The sequence below is a fragment of the Crinia signifera genome, chromosome 7, assembly GCF_055691185.1.
Source record: "Crinia signifera chromosome 7, ASM5569118v1, whole genome shotgun sequence".
Taxonomy (NCBI): Eukaryota; Metazoa; Chordata; class Amphibia; order Anura; family Myobatrachidae; genus Crinia; species Crinia signifera.
The window spans coordinates 2,022,117-2,040,881 of record NC_139223.1 but is presented as its reverse complement, the minus strand read 5'-3'; the positions used below and the strand labels follow the sequence as shown (position 1 = coordinate 2,040,881).

Sequence of the window (18,765 nt, the reverse complement as noted above, 5' to 3'; positions counted from 1 at the left end):
GGTACCAGCTCCAGTGCTGATGACGCATATTTATTACCAGGACATTGTGGTACGGACTATTGCGTCACTGCACGGACTGGCAGCAGTACTGAGCCAGGAGGAGCCATGTGGGCAGGAGCACCCTGTGGCTTGTTTGAGCAGGATACTGCTATGGTGGGAGGTGGGGTATGCCACAATTTGGACACACTGGGTGGCAATTGTGTATGCAGCAGACCAGCTTTGGCACAGATGGTGCTACTGGCACCCCACTGGGGTGAAGGAACACCCACCTGATGAAGGTTTGCTCCCTTCATTAGGGGAAACAGACAGACTGTTGTTGTGGGGCCTTGGACTTGGACACTGTGGTGACTGTGTGGACTTTCAGCACCAACCGGATATGGCCCACTGCAGTCTGGAGGAACTGTCTAGGCTGGGGCCAACACCCCCAGGCACTCCCAGTAACCCCCAAATGGGCTGCGGGACCAGGAGCCAAGTCGTTGGGACATGGCCCTCTGGTTTCCCGCTTGAAGGGGGGGGGGGGGAAGTGTGGCCGGAGAGCCCAGCACACGGGGTTAATGGCGGCTACAGCACTGAAGGGGTTAACTATCCGTGCTTGGCCGTTATTCAGAACAAGGGCACTTGCCCTGTTTTAAACTGTATGAGTAGCACTGAGCTGGGACAGGACCCCTGCTGCAGTGCTGATGTAAGTTATAGCACTGAGCTGGGCACCCGGCACACATATCATATGTATTTATGTAATATATGTTTGGCACTGAGCTAGGACTGCATCATATATTGTGTATAATGTATTGAATATTGAGGAATGCATTCTGGACTTACAATGCACTTTGTACATTTCTGGGGGGAAGGAATTTAGCAAATCTTGGTGATGAGGAAATTAAATGCTAATCGGCCCCTCTTGTCAGAAGGTCTGTGAGTGTCCAAAACACAGCAGGGAGTAGGCTCTGTGTCTGAAGCCCTGTGTAAAAGGTGATAAGGAAATTTGTGTACCATATGTGATGGGTCCCTGAGCCCAGGACATCCTGTGTGTGAGGTGTTGATGAGGCACAGACATTTGTGTTTCGTTATGTAAACATGCTACCAGGAGATAAATATCTCCCCTGTTCCTGAAAGTTATATATTCTAAGGAAATTGGATTTATCCTTTGTAGTATGTAATCTTGGTTCGTTATGCACGGGAAGTAACGTATCAGATTGAGATGCAAATTGTAAATGTATGGGGGAGGATCTGACAATGTCAAAGAGTTTTCTGCCTATATAAGCAGGGCTCTGTGAGCCCAAAGTTGTACTTCTGCCTGTATCTGAATGCTGTAACATCTGTATGCTGTATACCTCTGAAAGGAGAAGGGATCTTTTCAGATCCACTGGCAATAAACCATCTTTTGCCCAAGAAGTCTGCTTCATCTGCGACCAACAGAATTAATTGCAATAATTCCGTTCTCCGGCTGTTCTGGGCTTAGCATCCAGCGTCTCCGAGTCTCCGCTCTGCCAGCTACCAAAGCAGAGGTCTGGTCCGTGACCAGTGGGGGACCAGTCGACACCAGCAGCGTGTCGACGCAGGTAGTACTCAGGTGCCAGCGATTGGACCTGAGGAGGTATCCGTGGTTCCAGACGCCACGTAGGAGGAGTCTGGTGGTGGCAGCGATAACCCCGCCCACTGCGTAGTGGGTGGAGTCAGTAACAAGCGGTTACTGACGGTAACAGGGAATCCCCTATTGGCCAGGTCCCGTGAGACCAGGAACCGCTATCTGTGGACCCGAAGGGCGTAGCCAGAGTTAAGGGCAGGCGTCCGGTCACAGGTGTTATAGAAGAATTTTACCAGATTTATGAAATGAGGTCCGAAATAGTAGGCTGATAGTGTTAAGAATAAGAAGGGCCAAGAAACTGTATCAAATGCCTTATGGGCATCCAGACTCAACAACATGTGTGGGGCATCGGGGTGGAGATTGGATGTAATTACCGAGGACTGCCGCCCCGCGACAAACCCCATTTGGGCAGGTGAGATGATTTCCGAAAAGAAGGCTTGTATTCTAGTAGCCATTATTTTAGATAGGAGCTTAAAATCTACATTTAAGAGAGTGATATGGCGATATGAGTCCAATTTCGTGGATTCACGTCCGGGTTTCAGAATGAAGCTTGTGTATGCCTCATTGAATGTGGGATAGGAGGGTTGGGACTTATGGATAGTTTGATATAGTTCTAATAGTGTCGGGATAATGTCTGGCTGTAGTATTTTATAATATTCCCCAAAAATTTGTTTGAAGGGATGAGATGGCTTGGGTCACCTCCTCAGCCGTGATGTCTTTGTCTAACATTTCTATTTGGGATTGGGAGAGAGAGGGTAGTCTAGAGTCCCTAAGTAGTTGGTCCATTTGTACGTAGTCTGAGGGGTCAGCCGAGTATTGTGTGGTATAAAAGGTTTGGAATGCGTCGACTAGGTCATGCGTCTTCCTTAGGAGTGGGGAATCGTTAGTTTGTTTTATAGATGTGATGTGGCTTCTGCGATGGAAGGGTTTCGTTAGATTTGCTAGTAAGCGCCCAGTGCTGCCACCACCATGCCTCACCTGACTAGTCTCCCAGTACCTGCCGCTGATCCCCACAGCATGATGCTGCCACCACCATGCATCACCTGACTAGTCTCCCAGTTTCCTGCCGCTGATCCCCACAGCATGACTCTTCCACCACCATGCCTCACCTGACTAGTCTCCCAGTACCTGCCGCTGATCCCCACAGCATGATGCTGCCACCACCATGCATCACCTGACTAGTCTCCCAGTTTCCTGCCGCTGATCCCCACAGCATGACTCTTCCACCACCATGCCTCACCTGACTAGTCTCCCAGTACCTGCCGCTGATCCCCACAGCATGACTCTTCCACCACCATGCCTCACCTGACTAGTCTCCCAGTTTCCTGCCGCTGACCCCGGCAGCATGATGCTGCCACCACCATGCCTCACCTGACTAGTCTCCCAGTTCCTGACACTGATCCCCACAGCATGATGCTGCCACCACCATGCATCACCTGACTAGTCTCCCAGTTTCCTGCCGCTGATCCCCACAGCATGACTCTTCCACCACCATGCCTCACCTGACTAGTCTCCCAGTACCTGCCGCTGATCCCCACAGCATGACTCTTCCACCACCCTGCCTCACCTGACTAGTCTCCCAGTTTCCTGCCGCTGACCCCGGCAGCATGATGCTGCCACCACCATGCCTCACCTGACTAGTCTCCCAGTTTCCTGCCGCTGATCCCCACAGCATGATGCTGCCACCACCATGCATCACCTGACTAGTCTCCCAGTTTCCTGCCGCTGACCCCGGCAGCATGATGCTGCCACCACCATGCCTCACCTGACTAGTTTCCCAGTTCCTCCCACTGATCCCCGCAGTACAATGCTGACACCACCATGCCTCACCTGACTAGTCTCCCAGATCCTGCAACTGATCCTCTAATGGATTGCTGATATATCCTGGACACACTATAATGGATTCCCGATACATCATGGACACACTTTAAGGGATTCCCGATTGTGGCTGGAGAGCCCGACACACGGGGTTAATGGCGGCCACAGCACTGAAGGGGTTAAGCCATTCTGGACAAGAGCACTTGACATGTTTTAAACTGTATGAGCAGCACTGAGCTGGGACAGGACCCCTTCTGCAGTGCTGCTGTAAGTTGTAGCCTGCTGCTGCGCACAAGGCACAAAGTACCGGTATATGTATTCATGAAATATATGTTCAGCACTGAGCTGGGACTGCACCATATATTTTGTATATTGTATTGAGGAAAGCATTCTGGACTAAAAATGCACTTTGTACCTTTCTGGAGGAAGGAATTTAGCAAATCTTTGTGACGGGGAGATGAGATGCTAAACAGCCTTCTCCTGTGAGTGGCCAATACACCGCAGGTGGCGGGCTTTGTGTCTGAAGTCCTGTGTGGAGGTGTTAATGGGGAAACTTGTGTATGTGATGTGTCCCAGGCCATCCTGTGTGCGAGGTGTTAGTAATGCACATACATTTGTGTTTCTTTATGCTAACATGTCCAGGAGATAATCAAATGATTATTCAAATGATTCAGTACTGCTCCCAGTCCGTGCAGTGATGCAATAGTCCGTACCACAATGTCCTGGTAATAAATATGTGTCATCAATCCTGGAGCTGGTACCAGAGCCTCCTTGAGCGACTGGAATGCCAACTCACAAGCAGATGTACAGTCCACTGTCTTGGGAAGACCCTTCCTAGTCACTACTGTAAGGGACGTCACTACCAAACTAGAGTCAGGGACAACTGGTCTGTAGGGCCTCACAGTTTCTAAGGTCAGTACCTGTCTGGGGGTTGTGGGCCGGGGACAGCCTCTGGTCGCCTCTACCTTCACTGGTCTGGGCCTACCCCTGTCTCCTCCCACACTTTCCCCCAGGCACTGCACCCCTGTCACTTCTCCCGGGCACCCGTCTGCAAAAACCGTCAGACCTGCCCTCCTGTCCTCCTCAAAGGACCTACGTCTTGGGGAACCCACCCTGTCTGGTGTATCCCCTTCTACCTTCCTGACTACCCTGGGCCTGAACCCTTCCTGCCCGGGCACACTCCCTACCCCACCCCATCAAGGCTGCTGCGAGCTTGGCACCTTATGCCTGTCAGGGATGAGTCAGAGAGTGAAGCCTCCCTAACCCCCTGCCAGTATCCCTCACTTTCTCCTAAAGGGGGACACTCTCTAGGTTGGGATTTCTAGGGTCATTATGGTTTGGGTCAGTCATGTAAAGGTCAGTGTGGTCACTCATACTCACCGCTGGAGTTGGCGTTACTGGGATAAGGTCACATCTAATCCATCAGGACACAATAGAGTTGGGGGCAGCTGCTATACGGGCCTGGTTATTATCCTCATACACAAGCTGCCAATGTAACGCTCTGAGACGGGGTCTGGTTATTTCTCTCATGCATGAGCTTCTGATGTAACACAGGGAGACCAGGTCTGGTTATTATCCTCATACACCAGCTGCAGATGTAACACAGGGAGACTGGGTCTGGTTATTATCCTCATACACCAGCTGCAGATGTAACACAGGGAGACCAGGTCTGGTTATTATCCTCATACACAAACTGCTGATGTAAAGCAGGGAGACTGGGTCTGGTTATTATCCTCATACACGAGCCGCAGACCTAACACTGGGAGACCGGGTCTGGTTATTATCCTCATACAGGACAAGCCAGTGTAACGCTGGGAGACCGAGTCTGGTTATTCTCACACATGAGCTGCTGATGTAATGCAGGGAGACCAGGTCTTGTTATTATCCTCATACAAGAACTGCCGATGTAACACAGGGAGACCGGGTGGTTATTATCCTCATACACCAGCTGCAGATGTAACACAGGGAGACCGGGTCTGGTTATTATCCTCATACTCCAGCTGTAGATGTAACACAGGGAGACCGGGTCTGGTTATTATCCTCATACACCAGCTGCAGATGTAACGCAGGGAGACCAGGTCTGGTTATTATCCTCATACACAAACTGCTGATGTAACGCAGAGAGACCGGGTCTGGTTATTATCTTCATACACCAGCTGCAGATATAACGCAGGGAGACCGGGTCTGGTTATTATCCTCATACACCAGCTGCAGATATAACGCAGGGAGACCAGGTCTGGTTATTATCCTCATACACAAACTGCTGATGTAACGCAGAGAGACCAGGTCTGGTTATTATCCTCATACACCAGCTGCAGATGTAACACAGGGAGACTGGGTCTGGGTATTATCCTCATACAGGAGCCGCAGATGTAACGCAGGGAGACCAGGTCTGGTTATAATCCTCCTACATGAGCTGCTGATGTAATGCAAGGAAACCGGGTCTGGAGATTATCCTCATACATGAACTGCCAATGTAACACAGGGAGACCAGGTCTTGTTATTATCTTCATACACCAGCCGCAGATGTAACGCAGGGAGACTGGGTCTGGTTATTATCCTCATACAGGAGCTGCCGATGTAAATCAGGGAGACCAGGTCTTGTTAATATCCTCATACAGGAGCTGCCAATGTAACGCAGGGAGACCAGGTCTGGTTATTATCCTCATACACGAACTGCTGATGTAACACAGGGAGACTGGGTCTGGTTATTATCCTCATACAGGAGCTGCCGATGTAAAGCAGGGAGACTGGGTCTGGTTATTATCCTCATACAGGAGCTGCCGATGTAAAGCAGGGAGACCAGGTCTGGTTATTATCCTCATACACAAACTGCTGATGTAAAGCAGGGAGACTGGGTCTGGTTATTATCCTCATACACGAGCCGCAGACCTAACACTGGGAGACCGGGTCTGGTTATTATCCTCATACAGGACAAGCCAGTGTAACGTTGGGAGACCGGGTCTGGTTATTCTCACACATGAGCTGCTGATGTAATGCAGGGAGACCAGGTCTTGTTATTATCCTCATACAAGAACTGCCGATGTAACACAGGGAGACCGGGTCTGGTTATTATCCTCATACACCAGCTGCAGATGTAACGCAGGGAGACCAGGTCTGGTTATTATCCTCATACACCAGCTGCCGATGTAACACAGGGAGACCGGGTCTGGTTATTATCCTCATACAGGAGCTGCCGATGTAACACAGGGAGACCGGGTCTGGTTATTATCCTCATACACCAGCTGCCGATGTAACGCAGGGAGACCAGGTCTGGTTATTATCCTCATACAGGAGCTGCCGATGTAACACAGGGAGACCGGGTCTGGTTATTATCCTCATACACCAGCTGCAGATGTAACGCAGGGAGACCAGGTCTGGTTATTATCCTCATACACCAGCTGCCGATGTAACACAGGGAGACCGGGTCTGGTTATTATCCTCATACACCAGCTGCCGATGTAACACAGGGAGACTGGGTCTGGTTATTATCCTCATACACCAGCTGCAGATGTAACGCAGGGAGACCGGGTCTGGTTATTATCCTCATACACCAGCTGCAGATGTAACGCAGAGAGACCAGGTCTGGTTATTATCCTTATACACCAGCTGCAGATGTAACACAGGGAGACCAGGTCTGGTTATTATCCTCATACACCAGCTGCCGATGTAACGCAGGGAGACCGGGTCTGGTTATTATCCTTATACAGGAGCTGCCGATGTAACACAGGGAGACCGGGTCTGGTTATTATCCTCATACAGGAGCTGCCGATGTAACACAGGGAGACCGGGTCTGGTTATTATCCTCATACACCAGCTGCAGATGTAATGCAGGGAGACCAGGTCTGGTTATTATCCCAGACTTGCCTACCCTCCCGCATTCAGCGGGAGGCTCCCGGTTTTTGTAGGAGCCTCCCGCTGCCCCGCAAACCTGCCCCCACCTCCCGGTTTTTGCGGGGCCTTCAGTACATTCCGGACTTCGCATGTGCGCGCACCACTTCCGAGGGACCTGCAATCCAGTACTTGACAGCCGGCACCGCAGGGTTGAGGGAAGCCGATGCTGTGTATATTGGGCGGAAGTCCGTACAGCAAAAGGAACAGGAGAGTCCGTCAGTCAGGGCTTCCTTCAGATGCTGGCTCCGCCCACCCACTCACACAGAGTGAGCTCCGTGCGTGCAACGCTCTTCCTGGCCTGCTCCTGTCACCGGCTGCCAGGTGCTGTATCCACCAGTGCACTGCCAGCTCCCTGCACCTCCCAGGAAGGGACAACACAGCAAGGTGAGTGCTGTGTACTGGGGGAGTGATGGGCTGTGTGTAATCTGGCACTTGTAGGATTTACTTTGGGGCTATGTGTACTAGTCTGGGGGAGAGGGGGCTGTCATATGCCTGTGGGTACTCTGTGTAATGTGTGTGTGGGGGGCTGTGTATAATGTCATATGGGGGGACTGTGTATAATGTCATATGGGGGACTGTGTATAATGTCATATGGGGGGGGGGGCTGTGTATAATGTCATATGGGGGGGACTGAGTATAATGTCATATGGGGGACTGTGTAAATGTCATATGGGGGGGCTGTGTATAATGTCATATGGGGGGGCTGTGTAATGTAATATGGGGGGCTGTGTATAATGTCATATGGGGGGCTGTGTATAATGTAATATGGGTGGGCTGTGTATAATGTAATATGGGTGGGCTGTGTATAATATAATATGGGTGGGCTGTGTGTTATATATGGGGGGCTGTGTATAATGTAATATGGGTGGGCTGTGTATAATGTAATATGGTGTTGTGTGTTATATATGGGGGGCTGTGTATAATGTAATATGGTGCTGTGTGTTATATATGGGGGGCTGTGTATAATGTAATATGGTGCTTTGTGTACATAGTCTAATAGGGGGTGGGTGGGTGTAATGTAGCTTGGTGCTGTGTGTACTGGGTGTAGTACTTGGAAGGGGTATGCTGTGTTACCCATACAGACTTGACAATTTGCTTCATGAGCAATATTGTTAAGTTCACTATCAGGAGCGCTTGTCGTTCGTTGTGTACAGACAGGGCAATATTATGATACCGTTCATTATATTGCCATGTGTGTGCTCACCATAAAATGTAATGCACCAGGTGCCGTGTGTGGATGAGGTACAATACTTCTATTGCTGCTTTTAGTACTATAGCATACCTCACAATTGTCCTAATTACAGCAGGACAGTCCCGCTATTTGGAGACTGACCCGCTGTCCTTGCCACGTGGGTAATTGGGGGGAGCCGAAGTTCTCCGCTGCTTTGCTCTGCATAGCAGCTGGTGATCGCTGAAGTGATGCCATAAGCCTGCACATGGCATCTCTTCAGCGCAGGGACGGAGGGAGAGCAGGCAGGGAGCTGCCCAGCTGCTAGGAATGATGAATATGGGGGTTGCGGTGCTTGTCCATGCCCTCTACCCTAGGCCACACCCACCTACTGTGTAGCTCCGCCCATTCTTGGGCCGGCCACGCCTTCGGCGCGACAGGTCGCATTTTGAAGCGGCACAGCGCATTTTACTAGCACCTGGAATCTCCCTGAAACTAGTTTTCAAAAGTAGGCAAGTATGTATTATCCTCATACACCAGCTGCCGATGTAACGCAGGGAGACCGGGTCTGGTTATTATCCTCATACACCAGCTGCCGATGTAACACAGGGAGACCGGGTCTGGTTATTATCCTCATACACCAGCTGCCGATGTAACGCAGGGAGACCAGGTCTGGTTATTATCCTCATACACCAGCTGCAGATGTAACACAGGGAGACCAGGTCTGGTTATTATCCTCATACACCAGCTGCAGATGTAACGCAGGGAGACCGGGTCTGGTTATTATCCTCATACACCAGCTGCCGATGTAACACAGGGAGACCGGGTCTGGTTATTATCCTCATACACCAGCTGCCGATGTAACGCAGGGAGACCGGGTCTGGTTATTATCCTCATACACCAGCTGCAGATGTAACACAGGGAGACCGGGTCTGGTTATTATCCTCATACACCAGCTGCCGATGTAACACAGGGAGACCGGGTCTGGTTATTATCCTCATACACCAGCTGCAGATGTAACGCAGGGAGACCAGGTCTGGTTATTATCCTCATACACAAACTGCTGATGTAACGCAGGGAGACCGGGTCTGGTTATTATCCTCATACACCAGCTGCCGATGTAACGCAGGGAGACCAGGTCTGGTTATTATCCTCATACACCAGCTGCAGATGTAACGCAGGGAGACCGGGTCTGGTTATTATCCTCATACACCAGCTGCAGATGTAACGCAGGGAGACCGGGTCTGGTTATTATCCTCATACACCAGCTGCAGATGTAACGCAGGGAGACTGGGTCTGGTTATTATCCTCATACACCAGCTGCCGATGTAACACAGGGAGACCGGGTCTGGTTATTATCCTCATACACCAGCTGCCGATGTAACGCAGGGAGACCAGGTCTGGTTATTATCCTCATACAGGAGCTGCCGATGTAACACAGGGAGACCGGGTCTGGTTATTATCCTCATACACCAGCTGCCGATGTAACACAGGGAGACCGGGTCTGGTTATTATCCTCATACACCAGCTGCAGATGTAACACAGGGAGACCGGGTCTGGTTATTATCCTCATACACCAGCTGCCGATGTAACACAGGGAGACCGGGTCTGGTTATTATCCTCATACACCAGCTGCAGATGTAACACAGGGAGACCGGGTCTGGTTATTATCCTCATACACCAGCTGCAGATGTAACACAGGGAGACCGGGTCTGGTTATTATCCTCATTCACTAGCTGCCGATGTAACACAGGGAGACCGGGTCTGGTTATTATCCTCATACACCAGCTGCAGATGTAACACAGGGAGACCAGGTCTGGTTATTATCCTCATACACCAGCTGCCGATGTAACGCAGGGAGACCAGGTCTGGTTATTATCCTCATACAGGAGCTGCCGATGTAACACAGGGAGACCGGGTCTGGTTATTATCCTCATACACCAGCTGCAGATGTAACGCAGGGAGACTGGGTCTGGTTATTATCCTCATACACCAGCTGCAGATGTAACGCAGGGAGACCGGGTCTGGTTATTATCCTCATACACCAGCTGCCGATGTAACACAGGGAGACCGGGTCTGGTTATTATCCTCATACACCAGCTGCAGATGTAACACAGGGAGACCAGGTCTGGTTATTATCCTCATACAGGAGCTGCAGATGTAACACAGGGAGACCGGGTCTGGTTATTATCCTCATACAGGAGCTGCCGATGTAACACAGGGAGACCGGGTCTGGTTATTATCCTCATACAGGAGCTGCAGAGGTAACGCAGGGAGACCGGGTCTGGTTATTATCCTCACATCCCAGCTGCTTTGGTCCCAGTAATAGAAGCTATCAGGACATTCCCCATTAGGGATTATTACCAGTCTTAAGGAAGGTGACCATCACTGGTTGTGGCTGGTCTTGCGCGTCTGAATCGGCTCCTAAAACCAGATGAACAATTTTACAGCAAAGATTGGTGTCATTTGGGTGTAATTTAGCGCGGACCACTGGTCGGAGAATTCACCGCTGCTGCGATCTACAAGCTGTAGCCCAGACACAAAGAAACCAAACAATCCGTGTGCGCCAGTCCTCGGCTTCCACTAGAACCAGGTTGGAAGTGGTCAGCGCTGACGTCAGAGACGCACTCATGCCTGCGTATTATATGCACACACCCAGGAAACGCCATGTTTCCACCCCTAAACGTCATCTCCCTGACAAACTGCGACTACTCTGCAAACAGATATTGTTTCACCATTGGAGGCCAAACATGCGCATTCGTTTCAGCAGATTGTGAATTCTCTGATTAGCGACCCATATGCTGAATTAGGCCCATAATGCCAAAGCCTCTTTTTTGGTAAAATGAACTGTAAACACCTCTGGTTTATGAGCGCAGAATGGCACTAGTATCATTGGCGATTAGGTGCCAGTGTATTGGCATACAAGTGCGGCCGCAGCTGGAATAATGAATGTGGCCACTGAGCTCTGTATGAATAATGTAACGACACTGCCGGTATAATTACTGTAATTACACTTCTGTATTATGTTATTGTCCTATCCAGCGATACTCGGAACGATGGCGCCATTATCGGCTTCTCCCGGTATTACTCTTCTCTCTCTCTCTCCGCAGATTGCCAGAAGGTCGCCGTGGACCTGTGCTTCCTGTTCGATGGCTCCCACAGTCTGGGGGATCATGAGTTAAATTTAATAAAGAAATTTTTGAACAATGCCATCCAGACCCTGAAGAACACCAGTATGCATGTAAGAGGGGGCTGTGCTGCGTAAAGGGGGATACTGCATGTAGGTGGGGGGCTATGCATGGGGCATACCGTATGTAAGAGAGGGCTGCGCTGCATATCGGGAGCATACTGCATGTAGGAGGGGGCTGCACTGCACATGGGGGGATACTGCATGTAGGAGGGGGCTATGCTGCATATGGGGGACATACCATATGTAAGAGGGGGCTGTACTGCATAAAGGGGGATACTGCGTGTACTGTAGGAGGGGGCTATGCTGCACATGGGGGACATACAGTATATAAGAGAGGGCTGTGCTGCACATGGGGGACATACCATATGTAAGAGAGGGCAGCGCTGCATATCGGGAGCATACTGCATGTAGGAGGGGGCTGCACTGCACATGGGGGGATACTGCATGTAGGAGGGGGCTATGCTGCATATGGGGGACATACCATATGTAAGAGGGGGCTGTGCTGCATAAAGGGGGATACTGCATGTAGGTGGGGGGGCTACACTGCACATGGGGGACATACTGTATGCAAGAGAGGGCTGTGCTGCACATGGGGAGCATACTGCATGTAGGAGGGGCTACGCTGCACATGGGGGACATACCATATATAAGAGAGGGCTGTGCTGCATATGGGGGGATACTGCATGTAGGTGGGGGATACGCTGCACATGGGGGACATACTGTATGTAAGAGAGGGCTGTGCTGCATATGGGGGGCATACTGCATGTAGGAGGGGGCTACGCTGCACATGGGGGACATACCATATATAAGAGAGGGCTGTGCTGCATATGGGGAGCATGCTGCATGTAGGTGGGGGATATGCTGCACATGGGGGGCATACTGTATGTAAGAGAGGGCTGTGCTTCATATGGGGGGCATACTGCATGTAGGAGGGGCTACGCTGCACATGGGGGACATACCATATATAAGAGAGGGCTGTGCTGCATATGGGGGGGTACTGCATGTAGGAGGGGCTACGCTGCACATGGGGGACATACCATACATATGAGAGGGCTGTGCTGCATATGGGGTGCATGCTGCATGTAGGAGGGGGATACGTTGCACATACTGTATGTAAGAGAGGGCTGTGCTTCATATGGGGGGCATACTGCATGTAGGAGGGGCTACGCTGCACATGGGGGACATACCATATATAAGAGAGGGCTGTGCTGCATATGGGGGGGTACTGCATGTAGGAGGGGCTACGCTGCACATGGGGGACATACCATATATAAGAGAGGGCTGTGCTGCATATGGGGGGCATACTGCATGTAAGAGGGTGGTATTGTGGCATATGGGGGTCATACAGTATGTAAGAGGATATCACAGCAAATGGGGGTCATACAGTATGTAAGAGGGGATAGTGTTACACAAGGGGGCATACTGCATGTAAGAGGGGGCTCCGCTGCATATGGGGGGCATATAGCTTGTAAAAGGGGGTATCGTGGCATATGGGGGTCATACAGTATGTAAGAGGGAATATCACAGCATATGGGAGCCATACAGTATACAGTTGTGCTCACAAGTTTACATACCCTAGAAGAATGTGTGATTTTCTGGCCCTTTGTCAGAGAATATGAATGATAACTCACAAACTTTTCTGTCACTCATGGTCAGTGGTTGGGTGAAGTCATTTATTGTCACACAACTGTATTTACTATTTTTAAATCATAATGACAACAGAAACTAATATTAATTTTCAAGAACTCTCCTCCTCACTGCAACAACAGCTTGCTCCTATTTCTGCATTCACTACTCCTGAGATAGTGGTATCACGCCTAAACCTAACAGCCCTGGATTAAGTGGCTCCAGTTACACACCACACTCCACGTAGGCCTAGACATCAACCATGGCACTCTAAATTAACGAGACACCTACAAAATCTCACACAGAAAGTTGAGCGTAAATGGCGTAAATCTCACAGTCCAATGGATTTCCCAGTGGCGGATTAAGCACGGGGCGACAGGGGCAGTCGCCCCGGGGCCCCCACACATTTGGGGGCCCCCACACCAGCACTGCTGCCAGTGTAGGGCTCCTGTCGCCCCGTGCTTGTGTAGGGCAGGGCAGGCGGCCAGGGGGTCCTTGCAGCTGTCCGGGTAGTCAGTGCCGGCCGGGGTCCCTGCCGCAAATGGGAAGTCAGCGGCGGGGGTCCATGCGGTGGATGGAAACTAGTAGCCAATACCGCTACTGGTGTCATCACCCATGGTGATGGGGGGGTGTCATCTTGGGGGTGGTGTATGTGGGGGCCCCCTCAGACCTTAATCCGGCACTGAGATTTTCTCACATTTAAGACTATCTACCAGTCCTATAGTTGTGCCCTGGAAACTGCCAAACAAACATATTTCCAAACTCTCATTTCTGCTCAAGCTCTCTCTCAAACTACCGTCCCATATCTTAACTTCCATGCATGTCCAAACTATTTGAAAGACTTGCCTACACTCGCCTCACACACTTTCTTAACTCGCGCAACTTATTGGACCCGCTTCAGTCAGGCTTTCATTCCCAACACTCCACAGAGACAGCACTGACTAAAGTTGTGAATGATCTGGTCACTAAAGGCCACTATTCACTACTAATTCTTCTAGATCTCTCTGCGGATTTTGACACTGTTGACCACACACTTCTCATACAAACACTACAATCCCTAGGTCTTAAAGACACAGCCCTCTCATGGTTCTCATTTCTTGTCAAACTAATCAGCTCTTTTGGATTTCAGTATCATCTGTATGTGGATGATACTCGGCTCTACCCATACTTGCCTACCTGACCATCTCCATGCAGGAGAAAATGCTCTGTTTCTGAACTTCCCTGGTAATGTATGATTGCCATCACCTGTGGGGAGCTAGGTAAAGGTACTTCAGCACAGGTGATGGTAATCATACATTACCAGGGAAGTCCAGGAACAGAGCATTTCTCCCGCATGGAGAGGGTCAGGTAGGCAAGTATGGCTCTACCTATCCTCCCCGCACCTGTCCCCATCTGTATGCGGATGATACTCAGCTCTACCTATCCTCCCCAGACCTGTCCCCATCTGTATTGAGCCGTGTCTCTGAATGCCTTTCTGTTGTTTCATCCTGGATGTCATCTCGCCACCTCAAACTTAATATTTCAAAAACAGAATGAATTATATTCCCACCAGCCAAGAGTAGTCACCACCTGATATCTCTATCACTGTTGAGAAGATGACTATCACTCCTACCTCTGAAGCTCGCTGCCTAGGTGTTATCCTTGACTCTGAACTTTCCTTTGTTCCCCACATTCATCTTTCTGGAAATCATGCCACATGCACCTAAAAAACATATTTAAAATTCGCCCTTACCTTACACAAGACACTGCAAAAACTCTAATCCATGCTCTCATCATCTCACGCATTGATTATGGCAATAGTCTCCTTATTGGCCTTCCCAATACAGACTCTCACCACTACAGTCCATTATGAATGCAGCTGCGAGGCTAATCTTCCTAGCCAGACGTTCATCGTCTGCAAAGCTACTCTGTCAGTCACTTCATTGGTTACCTGTATTCTACCGTACTCAATACAAAATCCTTTTACTTACACACAAAGCCATAAACCAAACTACACCAACATACATATCTTCTCTTATCTCAAAATATCATCCAACACGACCTCTACGCTCCTTCCAAGATCTGCGTCTCTCATCCATACTCATTACTCGCTCCCATTCCCGACTGCAGGACTTACTTAGGCTGCACCCACTCTGTGGAATGTCCTCTCAAGCACAATAAGACTCTCCTCCAGTCTCCAAACCTATAAGCGTTCCCTAAAAACTCATCTCTTCAGGCAGTTTATCATATTCCAGAACCAGCCACTTAACCTTCATATACCGTTCCTATCTAATCACATCCCCACTGTACAGTCCTCACATATCCACTCTTTTCTTCACATTTTCCATCCTCCCGACCCCTGGCCAAACTGCTGGGTCACCGTATCATACAGCACACCAGGAACCTTTCCATTCTGGTGGTATTAATGCAATAAAGAATACAGTATCTATCCTTATGTATCAATGCCTATATCCCTATAGATTGTAAGCTTGCGAGCAGGGCCCTCCTACATTTTGACTATCTGTAAATACCCTGTTTGTTGGATCACAGTCTCCTTTTGTAAAGCGCAACGAAATATGCTGCGCTATATAAGAAACTATAAATAAATAATACTAGGGTTGTTTGGAGACTTTCCCTAACCTCTCCCTACCTTGGGTCTCTGTGATCGCCTGCACTGGTACACAGTGGTCTTTGATGATGTCACCCACTGGCACCTCGTGGTTGTGAATCTCCAACAGCGGTGTCTGGATCAGAGGGACACTTTTCTTCCTGGGGCTCACACTTCACAAAACGCGTTTCATACCAACAGATTCTTTATCAAGGATGGTTCTTTGTTAAAAGTTCTGAGTTTAAATAGGGTAATCTTTTATTGATAAAAACGAAACACACATCCTGCGTCCCCTCCAAAGTTCATTCTGGTGTCGGGTTTACCTTTTTTGTTTTGCCAAGACCTGGGGATGCTACATGGAACAAAGAGGACCGATCTACGCCGGAGGAGCCTTGTAAGAATAATTTCCTTCCACAGTTGCTATATGGATTGTTCAGGACGTGCTGACGATTGGCTGGTGACCTACAGGCTCAAGACAGGTAAGTATCAGTATGAGGGCCCCAGTGTGTGGGCTCTGTATGTAATAAAGTTTTATTATTCAGGTGCGTCAGTGTGTTTATTTACTATTTGTATTGCTGTGGAACTACAAGTTCCAGTGGGCCCTTTAATGCCCCACATGCTGGGACTTTTGGTTCTCCAAGTCCCTGAATGCGGGGGAGGCTTGCTGGGACTCATAGTTCCACAGCAATATGAAATAGTTTTATTGGTACTCTTTACCTAGAAGGGCGCCAGCGATTGGAATCGCGGGCGTCGGGGGTAAAAAATCGCGGGCATCGCGGGTAAATCGCGGGTACATAAAAATCGGCTGCCCGCGATGACCGCGATTTTCCCATAGGGAACAATGTTAAAAAGGCTGATTGACCACGATTTTCATGTAAAATGCCTCAATGCCCGCGATTTTACCATAGGAATCAATGTTAAATGGGCTACAGAGCCCAAATAGGCACAATTAACCCTTAAATGTCCCCCCAAATTTTTAACGCCACCCCACGATCCACGCCAACCCGAAGCGTGGCGAGCGCAGCCGGTACGCGTCCTCCGACCTTTTCATGCCCTACTATCCACGTCGGCGTGGAGTTGAGAATAGAATAGTGTGGCGAGCGCAGTGAGCCCCGCGAGGGGACGCGGATACCTTCACAGGTAAACGCGTCCCTTCGCGGACTTCACAGGTGTCCGCGTGGCCACGGACACCTGTGAAGCCCGCGAGGGGACGCGTATAACTGTGAAGGTATCCGCGTCCCCTCGCGGGGCTCGCTGCGCTCGCCACGCTTCGGGCTCGGTGGCTCGCTGCGCTCGCCACACTATTCTATTCTCAACTCCACGCCGACGTGGATAGTAGGGCATGAAAAGGTCGGAGGACGCGTACCGCCGCCGCTCGCCACGCTTCGGGTTGGCGTGGATCGTGGGGTGGCGTTACAAATTTGGGGGGACATTTAAGGGTTAATTGTGCCTATTTGGGCTCTGTAGCCCATTTAACATTGATTCCTATGGCCAAATCGCGGCCATTGAAGCATTGAATGGAAAATCGCGGTCAGCACTAAATTTAACATTGAACCCTATGGGAAATCGCGGTGATCGCGGGCATCGCGTCGCGGCCGTTAATGTACTGCCCGCGATGCCCGCGATCACCACGATGGGCGCCCTTCTAGGTAAAGAGTACCGTTTTATTTATTTTTTTACCCACATTTATCAGCTGATGCCCACCGCATAGAGGCATCGGGGACAGCCCCAGGCTTCAGCCTGGGTAGGTCAATTCTGGAGGGGGAGGACTCCTTCATTGGGGGGTCCCCACACCCCAGGACCCTGTCAGGGGGTGAATGCTTTGACCGGATGGACTTGTATAAAATGTCTCCTCCCTACTGTGGTATTACCCTGCTGGCTGGCTGGTGCTGGTTCTTAAAATATGGGGGACCCCTAGTTATTTTTCAGATCTTATTTTCTTTCCTCCTCTTGTTCCTCTTTTTCTTAATTTTTTCTCTTTTTTTCTGAGCTGACAGTACAGCTGGTGGTTTCTTGTTTACCCAAACTGCCTCTAAGAAATCTTCATCGTCATCTTCAGTATGTCTACTGCCCAATAACTCCATGATTTGCCAATGTTAACATCTATAAGTGCCAGTATCTCCAACCAACTGTTCCCAACATCTCAATTATAGTCTACCTTCAACATCTCCTCTCTCCAAAATAACTGCAACCAGCATCTCCTCCCTCTTCTATCCTTAGCATCTCTACCCTCCAAATATACAAGCATTCTCATCTCCACCCTCTTGTATCCTCTGTATCTCCACTTTCCATTATCACAGCACCCAGGAACTCCACTCTCTTCTGTCCTCATCATCTTCTCACTCCAATATCACTGCATCCGGCATGTCCATCCTCTTCTGTCCTCCTCATCTCCACCCTCCAATATCACAGCATCCGGCATGTCCATCCTCTTCTGTCCTCCTCATCTCCACCCTCCAATATCACAGCATCCGGCATGTCCATCCTCTTCTGTCCTCCTCATCTCCACCCTCCAATATCACTGCATCTGGCATGTCCATCCTCTTCTGTCCTCCTCATCTCCGCCCTCCAATATCACTGCATCCAGCATGTCCATCCTCTTCTGTCCTCCTCATCTCCGCCCTCCAATATCACTGCATCCGGCATGTCCATCCTCTTCTGTCCTCCTCATCTCCGCCCTTCAATATCACTGCATCCGGCATGTCCATCCTCTTCTGTCCTCCTCATCTCCGCCCTCCAATATCACTGCATCCAGCATGTCCATCCTCTTCTGTCCTCCTCATTTCCACCCTCCAATATCGCAGCATCCGGCATGTCCATCCTCTTCTGTCCTCCTCATCTCCGCCCTCCAATATCACTGCATCCAGCATGTCCATCCTCTTCTGTCCTCCTCATCT

The 18,765-nt window shown here is 50.0% G+C and overlaps 1 protein-coding gene across 1 annotated transcript in view; it reads left to right on the top strand.

Moving 5' to 3' along the window:
• Window positions 1-18,765, top strand: part of ITGAL (integrin subunit alpha L) — a 218,150-nt gene that overhangs the window by 66,459 nt on the left and 132,926 nt on the right. Inside the window, exon 6 of the mRNA XM_083152209.1 lies at window positions 11,576-11,706. Within this exon, the coding sequence (XP_083008335.1) occupies window positions 11,576-11,706 (131 nt within the window). The remainder of the gene's footprint in view (window positions 1-11,575; window positions 11,707-18,765) is intronic.